Source organism: Primulina tabacum, chromosome 9 (assembly GCF_025594145.1).
Source record: "Primulina tabacum isolate GXHZ01 chromosome 9, ASM2559414v2, whole genome shotgun sequence".
NCBI lineage: Eukaryota > Viridiplantae > Streptophyta > Magnoliopsida > Lamiales > Gesneriaceae > Primulina > Primulina tabacum.
Window position 1 is genome coordinate 19493589 of NC_134558.1, and position 10961 is coordinate 19504549.

The window sequence follows — 10961 nt, forward strand, 5'->3', positions numbered from 1 at the left end:
AGACAGATCAATTCGGACAGAAGGACGTGAACGTAGACGAAACAGAAGAGCACAAACGAACAAACAAACAGAATGAAACACTTGAAGCGACTTAGTGATTTCGAACACCATACTTATACTATACATGCAGTAGACGATCGTATTTTAAAACATACATAATATTTAAAACAGGTAAACCCACTTACCCTTAATTCGGAATTGCGGCTTGAAATTTCTTGCTAATCAGACGAAGTCTTGGCCGAAGCTTGGATAGAGTTTTGCCAACTTTTTGACTAGAGTTTTGAGTCATTTCAGCAGCATTTTGACGTATTTTTGTTGAGCACGAAAAACCACACGAAGTCCTCACTTTTTCCCTTGCCTTGGCCAAAACTTTGGAGAGAAATAAGAGGGGATTTGAGTGTGCTTGTTTGCTATAACACATGGGAGTATTTATAGGTGAAAAGTGACCCTTCTCCTCCCCTTCATTCAGCCGTCCACCACCCTTCCATATGCTCAAGGATGATGGTCCAAATGGATTCCAAGTAGTCAAAGTTTATCCAAAAACCAAATGTCACTTTGATGCACTCATTGGTCACTTCTTACACATTGATTGTGTCCAATTTTTTGCTCATCTCATGACCGAATTTTTGTATTCTTTAGGACATGCATCAATGAGCTTCCTTGAGCTGAGGGATTAAGCTTGTGAGCTGAGGGTTTCTTTAATGAGATGAGGGTTTCTTCAATGAGCTACTTCCCGAGCTTTTTGAGGTGATTTACTTCTAAAAATCCGGATCCTCACAGCTTTGACCTTGCATTAAAACTTCAAAGAAAAAAAGACTGATTAAAGAGGGTAACAGATCATATTATATTACCTATCAGATTTATATGTTTTATCTAATACACATCTTTCAGCATTGTTTATTAGAAATGAGTTTATTGAAATACCAAAAATATTTGAAAAAGTTGCTAAGACAATTTATCCAGAAAGGATCGAATTTTCTTTAATATAGGAAACAAATATCGAAATTTAAGATAAACCAATTCTACAAAGGAATCAAAGTTTTAAAATGGAACCAAGAAGATTATCATTTCAAGGAGATATAATAAAAAGTCAAAGATGGGGAAAAAACATGTCCAAGAAGTCCAACCGAGAACCAAAAAGTTTTCAACAATTGGAAAACTTAGATGTCCGGAAGGATGGAGGGAAGTCGAAATATTATTTGATATTACAAGACAAAGAAATCAATTTCCTTGTAATACTATATACTATTTGAAACAATTTATGATATAGGAACTTACCAAGAAATTTTCAATATCGGAGAATTGGAAGTTCACATCAAAGGAACCCCGGGAAAAGAACCAGATCAATTGATTCTTGGGCTAAAGTTTTTTTAGGAACACAAACCTTTGAAACGACCGAAGAATGTAATGAAATTTATGACAAGGAATATAATGTGGAAGATCCAATGACCACGGGCTCATTCTCGATATACATCCCAATAGGGATGCTATGTGAAAAATATAAAGCATAATATTTTGCTGCTTATATTGAATCAGGGGCTGAAATCTATACACTAGAATGAAATTTTTTTTCAAAAGAATTGGAAGAAAAATTACCCCGGATTCTTGGACGAGATTTCTCTAAATGAATCTTAATCTTATGTAACAGGATTAAGATGACATAAATATTAATCGGAGGTGCTGGACAAACACCTTGGTATAAAGTAAAAACATCACCGATATATTTTCATGATGCAGGAGCTGACATTCTGTTAGGAAACAATTTCCTACTTATGTTTAAGTCATTGTTCACAACAACATAAAATCATAAAGTCATAGTCCAGAAACTAAGAGAGTCATTTTACAGAAAAGCCAATTCAATTTCGCAACAAGTGTGGTGATGAAAGAAAACTTCCAAACCCAAAAATGAAATATTCTAGATGTTTTGGAGAAACAGTGCTCCAATTAAGAGCAGATAAAGACCTATAAGATTTCAAGAAAAGGATCAAAGAAATTACTATGAAGATCCTCTGAGATGGTGAGATAAAAATCAACTTAAATCCAACCTAAAAATCAAGGAAGACATATTATGAATTTTTCATATGCAAACCTATCTCGATGAACATATTTGATCAAAATGATATGCAGATTATTATCAAGGAACATCTGAACTTTGGACTAATCAAAGCAGAAATTTCACAATATATCAGTGCTGGCTTTCTGGTAAGAAACCATGGTGAGATCAAAAGAAACAAACCTAGTTTGATTATTAATTATCAAGAAATTAATAAAATCTTGTAGTTTGATGGATATTTTATACTTAGTAGAGAACATTATACCAGAATATTCTCTAAATTTGATTGTAAGTCTAGTTTCTATCAGATCCGGTTGCATGAAGAAAACAAGAAACTCACATCTTTCTCCACACCACAAAAGGACATTATATTTGAGAAATCTTACCGATGAGATTGACTAATTCACCCCAGATATTTTTTAAAAATGGATAATTTATCTGAGGATTATCTCAAATTTATGTTTGTCTATATTAATGATGTTTTAGTATCATATAAAAATATGAAAGAACATATCAAACACTTACATATTTTTTCTAAAGTTTATAAAAAAGAATGATTGTTTCAATTTGAAAAATAAGCAGTTATTGCTACAAGAAAGATTGAATCCATCGAATAGAAATTGACGAGTCAGGAATAATTATGCAAAAACACATAATGGAAGAAGTACATAATTTTCCAGACAAATTGAAAGAAAATAAACAACTACAAAGTTTTTAGGAGTTGTTAATTTTGCAGAGATGTTTATTAAAAATCTAACAAAACACGTGAAAATATTTAATCCATTACTGTAAAAAGATGCAAGATTTATATGAACAGAAGCACACACGAAGGGACTTAACCAACTAAAGGAGATTTGCAAAATTCTTCCAAAAATGGTCATTCCTCGATATAAATATGATCTGGTATTATACACAGATGCTAATGATCATTGGTGGGCGGCACTTTTAACAAAGCTCACAAGTGAAGGAGAAAAACTATACATGTATTTCAATGATATATTATCAGAAACAGAAGCCATAAGATGACATATCAACAAGAATAAATTTTATGCAGTAAAAAGACTTTTAAAAATGGCTATTATTTTTACTATCAAGCAATTTACCTTAAAGGTTGATTACATACGGGTAAAGGCTTTCTTGAAAAATTTTATACAATCAAAACCCGAGAAAGCTATACTTTTAAGGTGACAAGCTTATTGTCAAAATTATATTATTGATATTGTGATTATTAAATATCGTGAAAATATTTTGTAGATTTCTTAACAAGAGATATACAGCAATGATATCGATATCATCATAAAAATACAGAGACGTTTGAGGAAATACCTTAAAATGTTTCAAAACGAGTTCAAGAAGCTTACTCTAAATGCAGAAGTTGCGGGTAGGCTACATAAAGCCAATAAGAGAATTATCTCTGATCGAATTGCAGGATGTTTACAAGATTATATCCAGCTATGGTCTGTAATACAAAGGCCTATCCTCCAAGCCATCGAGAAGCCACTGGTTCCCAAATGAAGAGTTTTCGAGTACATTACTCTATATCTGGAGCAGGGATTCAAATACCCCTAGCACAAGTGTTAAGTCAAGATAATCTCCAGATGAGTCAGATTTCAGGTCCTTATCTCAAGTCTTCAAGTTAACCCTTCATATCGGGGATTGAGAAGGGAGAGATCAACCTTAAACTTCATACAAACAAGGGTAAATATAATATTGTTACTAATGAATCTGCAGTTTCTTCATTTTAGGTATATCAATAGAACTAACAAAAATTGAAAATAAGAATAAGCATTAACTCAGCCACAATTCGGGTTGATGTAGCAGAGAAATATCACATGATATGAATGAAACCAAATTCATATCCAAAAGAAGTAAAGACATGATATGAATTAGGGGCTTTTGCCTTAGTTTATACTACATCACCTAGCTTCCTTGAAATTTCATGATTAGTTAAGTGGATTCAAGAAGCAGTGTACGAGACATGGACAAACAATGATTATTTGCCTAGAGGAGATATTCTGGAACTGTATTTTGTGCAGCACCAAAACCAACAGGAAAAGGATCACATGAAGCCTTTCATTTTATCAAGCTAAGGAGCTTAGATACAAATACTTAAAATTTATCAAAGATCCTTTAACCGAGGAAACACCCTTTGTTGATTCATTAACTGAATATGACATCTCTACCATAAGAGCATGTGGTTTATGGTCCTGTCTAATCGAGATAGACAAAGTATAATTTTCATTTAATTTTTTATAAGAATTCTGTGAATGGATCTTTTTTTTTAAACAATATGACAAGAAAAACAAGAAGTTTTTCAGAAGAAGCTGTCGTGGAACAATGAAACTCGTCGGAAATTCTGTAACATGACTCATGTGGTAAGATGTTTAGAAAGCATCTGCCCAGAATGCCCGAACCAGAAGGAGCCAAAATTCGGGCAAGGTTTTCGGTCAATATCTGACCGAAAGAATCTTGCAGAAATAGGACCAAGTGGTGAAGGACCACAAAAAAAAATATTTCCACAACAAAAATAAAGTAGACATGTGATCCAACCACTTCATTAATGGATGTTGAACCACCACTAAAAGACGATTCCACTAATTAGTGGAAGTTGGGTCACTCAACCACCCATAAACACAAGCCATTAACTAGTGGTTGAAGAGACCACCAATCTTAAGATGTGTCAGGCCACAACTAGCAGCATAATTCACAAGAGTTGAAGTCCAGATTTCAAATCCACGGAGACTTCTATAAATACCAAGGCAGAATAAAGATGAAGACATCATTCAATTTCTTTATTTTTCTCTCAAAATAAACTTGTAATGGTTTTCTTTATTGTGTATTAATAAATTGTATGTTTGAATAAAAAGATCAATGCTTACTGTCCTTCTCATGTATTATTTTCAAATTGAACTACTTTATTATACACCCCAAGGTAGGAAAAGAAAAATAACTAATGCTAGGTGATGTCGAAAGAATATACGTCAGAAACCATTTTGTTGCGACTGTTTGGTTGGACTATGAGGAGAAGTCTACAAAACTCGGTGGATACAACCCGACGACACTCCGGTCAAATAGGTAAAGTGTTCAATTTATTAAACAGAAGCATGTTGGGCCATTAAAAAAATCAATAATATGAAACATGTTATATAGGATGAAAACTTTGTATAGCTACGTGTTTTTGGGCTACATGCCTTTAAGAACAAGTTTGGTAGACATAACAAAGTCACGTACCATAATTATGAAGATTGATGATATTTTCTAAAAATTTAAAAGATTAGGGAGCTCAAACAAACATTTGAGGAAATAAGGAGTGAGGAGGATGATATGTTTGAAGATGAATAGTTATTAATAATTTGTCCAAAAAAAAATTAAATTAGGTTGTATGTCACTTAGTAGTCCTTTTTCAAATAAAAAGCAACCACTTGTGATTATATGGTGCCTCATCTTTTTGCAAATATCATCTAGACAACCCCGTGATAATTAATTTCCGATTTCCAAGATTTCTTAAAATAAAATTTGAAATATTTGAGCTTCTTGTGCTCTACAAAACAAGATTATTTTTTATGGAAAAAAATGGTAAGTGCAATATAATAATGTCCAAGGTAAATTAAAATAAATAAAGAGGTGAGACGTGATTTCAATTTTCAAGAACAAATACATGTGAAATTTGTTTTTATTTTGTGTTGAAACTCAAGAAAACACTGAATTATCCACTTAAATGCATGAATATTCACATAAATACAGTCTAGTTGAGTATAAAGCCAAGAGATTTGAGATCTAATGTTTGCATGATAAATCAGCATAAGGAAGAAGCCACAATAGGTATATATTTAATGAAAAGGGAAATCAGAGTACAAATAAACCAGACTTGACTCAAGCCATATATGTATAGATGGCCTAAACTTTTGGAGAAGATCATCCAAACCCATTATTTATTGTCAAAACCCACATATTTAATTACTGAAAAAAGAAATCCGACTCACATGTTAAGATCGATAGCGTACGCTAACACGTCGTTGAATTGGGCTCCTACATGACGGGCAGTCCTTCATTCCCTGCTTCTCATGCAGCTCATTGCACATTGTACATACAACTTGATGTGCACATGGCAAGAAAACGACAGACATCTCCTCGGATAAACACATCACACATTCCCGTTCACGTTTTACTCCTCCGGTTCCATTAGAGCCGTGAAAATTGGTGGATGTCACTGTATTTGAGATGTAAGGGGTTATGGGATCTTGAAGGGCTTGAGTTTTTCTGAGGTCGGTGAGCTTGCTGGCATAGCTTCCATCTATTCCTCTTCTAAGAGCTGCGATTTTTGATGAATCAGTTTTTAACCTCAGCTGGGCAATTTCTTTTCCAAGGTTCTCAATATCATATTTATGCTTCTGTAGATTGTTTTCTGCTCTTAATTTAATTGCATCCTCTTTGGATTTGGCGGTGGCTTCAATTTGCTCTCTTTCTTTTCTAAATGAATTGGCTAGTGTAAGTACTTCACTGTTGGCCTTCTCCTCTAGATCCCGTTTTGCCTGTCATTTTAACAACTTTGCAATCTAAACGCACAAATATCACCAAGAATAAGCCACAAGGGCAAGAAAATGGTCCTCCAGAAATATAAACAATGCTTTCACAGTTTTGCCGATGCAAATCCAAACTGAAAATATAAGACTTCATATTTTACATTAAATTAGAAACATAGATCATTCTTTAGTTAAATCTTATTTGTACTTTCATAAATTAATCTATGGTCATGGATCCCAAACAAGAAATTTTTGAGTTCATATTCTCAAGTGAAGCTGTATCCAATATTCAACTGAATGCAAGAACACTATAATGAGGGCAACATATAACAAAATTTTTACTTGAAGCAGTCACAAATTTACTTAGAAAAGGTCCAAGATTGACCATGGCTATCTTTCAATTACCATGAGAACAACATGGTGGTACTTGACTCATTAAAAAGTTTAATCCTAATGGTGGAAGTATATTGATCAACACGCTCCTCTAATTATGTCGTTCCATCATTAACAATTAAATTCCATGAAGACTAACAATTTGGTAACCATAGGAAGACAAATATGCATAAGAGGTGATAAAAACGTGTCCACATATTACTGTTAACCTTTGAACACTTTAGCCTCTTCATCAGGCATTTGAGGAATTTTCTGATGGTAGTCGATTAATTCTAAGCACATATCAGTGAAAAAAATTTGGATTAATGTGAAGGGAACAGTTAAATTATGTTAGGAGCTAAGCATACCTCAACTTTATCTTTTATCTCTTTGGCTTGCTGCAGTTCCTGTTGCAGCTGCTTCAACTTGTGCTTCTCAGCTGAAAGCTCCTCCTGAAAAATTATCTTTTGCTTTTCCCAAGACTGAAATTTCAACAGCGTCTTCTTCTCTCTGTTCAACACTTCTTCACAGCTTGCAGCTGACTCCGCAGCGCGCAATTTCGCAGCTTCCATTTCCCGCCATAATGCAGCATTCTCAACCTCAAGCCTGCGGACAGCAGCATTCACTCGTTCCACCTGCCCACCTGCCTTGCGAAGAGCATTTTCCATCTCAGACAGTTTTTTTGTGGTGTTCTCTTCCAATGTTTGCTTTTCTTTCTTGAGCCGCTCTACTTCTTCCTTCTCTTGCCTAAGTGCCTTGAGCTCAGCTTTGTCCTTGCTCAGTCTACGAGCAGCTTGCATGACCTTCTGATTTGCCCACTCTGTCCATTCTTCTAGCTGAATTTGCAATTCCCGTACTCTAGGAACCAGCTTCATAATCATCTCATCCTTACGGTCCAGCGGGGCCCTATGACCTAGAGACTTATCACTTGAAGCACCGACAATAGTGGACTTGGCAGATTCGATGTTATGATTGATTGGTTTTGGATTTGCAGTGCTTTTTAAAGGGAATGAGAGAGAAAGCTCTGTATCAGCAGTAGGTAATGAAGAAGAGGTATCGCCAGGCACGACAGGAAATGAGGGCGAGATACTGGCTTTAGGCAATGAAAAGCTGCCATTAATAGTTTCTGAACCAAATGTGGGAACTGACGTGCATTCTTGGCTTGCTGAAAGATTCTGATTCACACTGTCTTGAGGCGCATCAAACTCGATTCCCTTCCTGACTTTGAAGGAGCCATTCTTAGCATTGATACCGGTAGAACCAGCTGCAGCCGTAAGTTTCCTATCAAGGACCAGACTACTGAAATTACTAAGTTTCGAATTTCTAGATGTAACTTTAGAACCATAAGTACGGTAGTGTTTCTCCAAGTGAGTCGATTTCTGACGCAATACATTCTCCCTTTTGGTTATTCCAGATACTTTTCTATTCGCCACAAACTTTTCCTCTGAAATTGTAGGGTGGGGTAATCCTGAAGCGCTAAAGGGTCTGATATTATTATTAGATGAAGAGTTTCGACACTCGTTGTCTGGTACCAGTCCATTGAGAACAAAAGTAGTTTTTGGAATCAAGTTAGTATGATTTGTGACACCAGATGCATCAGATTGCATGCTATGACCATCCTGAATTGAATTTAAAACGGGTGTTTCAGAAATAGATTTATGAGAATAAGAAGCAGATACATTTGGTGTAAAAGGAACCGTTATATTGGACTCATAACTTTTGGACTCTGTTCCAAATTGGGGTCGAGAAGAAATGGAGGAATTGCCTTTTGAATATGAGTCGAGAAGGAAACTGGACAAAGGATCACTATCCATTGCACAAGCATGAGATACATTCATATCACATACCAACAAGCACCACATTGCATCCCCGATGCTAAAAAAAGGTCTAACCTCCCTTAAAAGGCAAACCAATTCTGCCAATATATACTTTTCCATCTGCTGCAAATCCTCAAAATAGTGTTCCCTTGATGGATCAATGTCTTGCCCACTCCTAAGAAATGCCAGCGTATTGTCAACGATATTTGACACCATGTCTTTACACCCGTACCAAAGTCCAGACCTTAAGATAGCCTTATTAGAAACTTCTGAACTGTAACCACTTGCAGTTATTTGCCTAATCGAACTCCTGAAAATTGTGTCCAAATTGCTTAAAACAAGTTCTTCCAGCTGGGATTCTGTAAGATCACTCCAATCTGCATCATGAAACTCGTTGGATGATACATGTATGTCCTCTGGAGGCTGGCTCGACTCCACCTCTGATGTCCCCACAGTGCAAGACAATCCAAGGTCCAGTTTTAAAGCAACAGAACTATCTTGATCGACACAGCATAGATCACACTCATTCTTGTGCCCAAGGTTTGGGATGATCTCAAACTTTTCAGCAGAGAATTCAAAATTGCTGCACTCATTCAGAGGCAAAGGGATGATCTTACTTGGATCAGTGATCGGAGGATCAGCTCGGAATTTTCTTTTATTCCTACTTCCTTTTTCTTGGACAGCCATATCGGAAGTACTGCTACAAGCTTTTGCAACCATTGATGCCATATCTAAAAAGCACAAAAGAACATTTTCAACAATTTCCAAATTCAACACACACTCCATTCCACAAACAACACTATCCTTAATCCCACGCAATGGCTACTGATATATAAGAACAAGTTCAATGCTCTATTTCCAACTCTCATAAAAGTAAAAACAATACCAAAAGAAAGAGGAAAAAAATGGTACCACCATACATGTTTTAACAATAAGCCAGCTCAATCAATACTCTTCATCTTCACATTCAAGCCAGACCAAGAACATATCAAAACAGCTAAATTCCAGGAAAAATAATAAAAATAAAATACTGCCGAAGCACATCACTGATTCACTTACTACCAAAAAAATCAAATAATCTGCATCAAAAAACCGTGCATCAATAAACAGCAGGAACACAATCTAGAAACAACCATCCAATAATCAAAGCAAATTAACAGCTTATAAATTCAAGAAAGCTTCGATGGATCATGAAAATCAAATTCGAGAGTAGCCCACAAAACATATTCATAGTAAATTCAATCCTATAGATGAAAAATTAAGATCTCATAAGCGAGTGGAATAATCATCAATCTTCGATAATCCTAGGGATAATTACACGAGCGAATTCATACCCGATTCAGCTTATGATTTTTCGCGCAAATATACGTTGAACAAATCCAAAAGCATCGGATGTAAGTAGAGAGATTGTTGATAGTTGGATTCGTTTGTATATTTTTTTCCCGTTTTTCTTGGTTAGCGATTTTAATATTCTCTCAGCTATTCCAGCATTGAATTGAATTTTTCAATTTGTTTTTTTTTTTTCCTTTAATTTTTATTTATCTGGGGTTTGGTTGCGCACGCTGTCAATTGGGACCATGCCATATTTAACTATACTATTGCAACACAATTAACTTGTGTAAATTATTTCATGAATGCAATGTTCTAGCGTAAAGTCCCAAAAATTTGAAGATTCACGTGAATCATGTGCATATAAGTTATCAAATTTCTTATGTATTTTAATTAAATTGTTTTAATTGCATGAATTAAATATGGTGTGCATGTTTACTATTCAAAATATACATTTCTACATAAATGCCTAAAAATTTGTTTTAAAAAGTTATTTGAGACGCGATCGACGAAAGGAGACCGGGACCATATGAGAGAAAATATTTTATTAAAATGATTATTTTTAATGGCTTAATGTGTGGTGTATTTTAAATGGAATTTTCGAAAATGAGGTGTTTTGAGGTATTTTTGCACGCCTTAGTCTTCCTTCAAATATCTTTCACATCATATTATGTGTTTGATACATGCTTGCATGCAAATATATGATAAATATGATATATTTTTGTTTTTATGACTATACATGCATAAAACTAGTGTTTTCATATTGTAAAACTCTTGGGTATGATGCACAAAGGGGCTGCCATGATAGGGCTATGGGAAGTGACGTTTTTCAACATGTTTAAGGTCCATAGATGAAGTTTTAAGGGC

General features: G+C 35.0%; 1 protein-coding gene across 3 annotated transcripts; it reads right to left on the minus strand.

Moving 5' to 3' along the window:
- Positions 1-5851: 5851 nt before the first annotated feature.
- LOC142554963 (putative E3 ubiquitin-protein ligase RF298) lies at positions 5852-10265 on the minus strand. 3 transcript variants are annotated; one of them, XM_075665573.1, is made up of 4 exons: positions 10100-10265; positions 9678-9762; positions 7317-9496; positions 5852-6585 (listed from the first exon to the last, which is right to left on the minus strand). In XM_075665573.1, the coding sequence occupies exons 2-4, from the start codon at positions 9685-9687 to the stop codon at positions 6040-6042; spliced, it is 2736 nt and encodes a 911-aa protein (XP_075521688.1). In that variant the 5' UTR covers positions 9688-9762; positions 10100-10265; the 3' UTR covers positions 5852-6039. The 3 variants fall into 3 exon arrangements, with proteins under 3 accessions (XP_075521688.1, XP_075521686.1, XP_075521689.1); XM_075665571.1 differs by having other exon boundaries at positions 9678-9844; XM_075665574.1 differs by lacking the exon at positions 9678-9762.
- Positions 10266-10961: the final 696 nt, after the last annotated feature.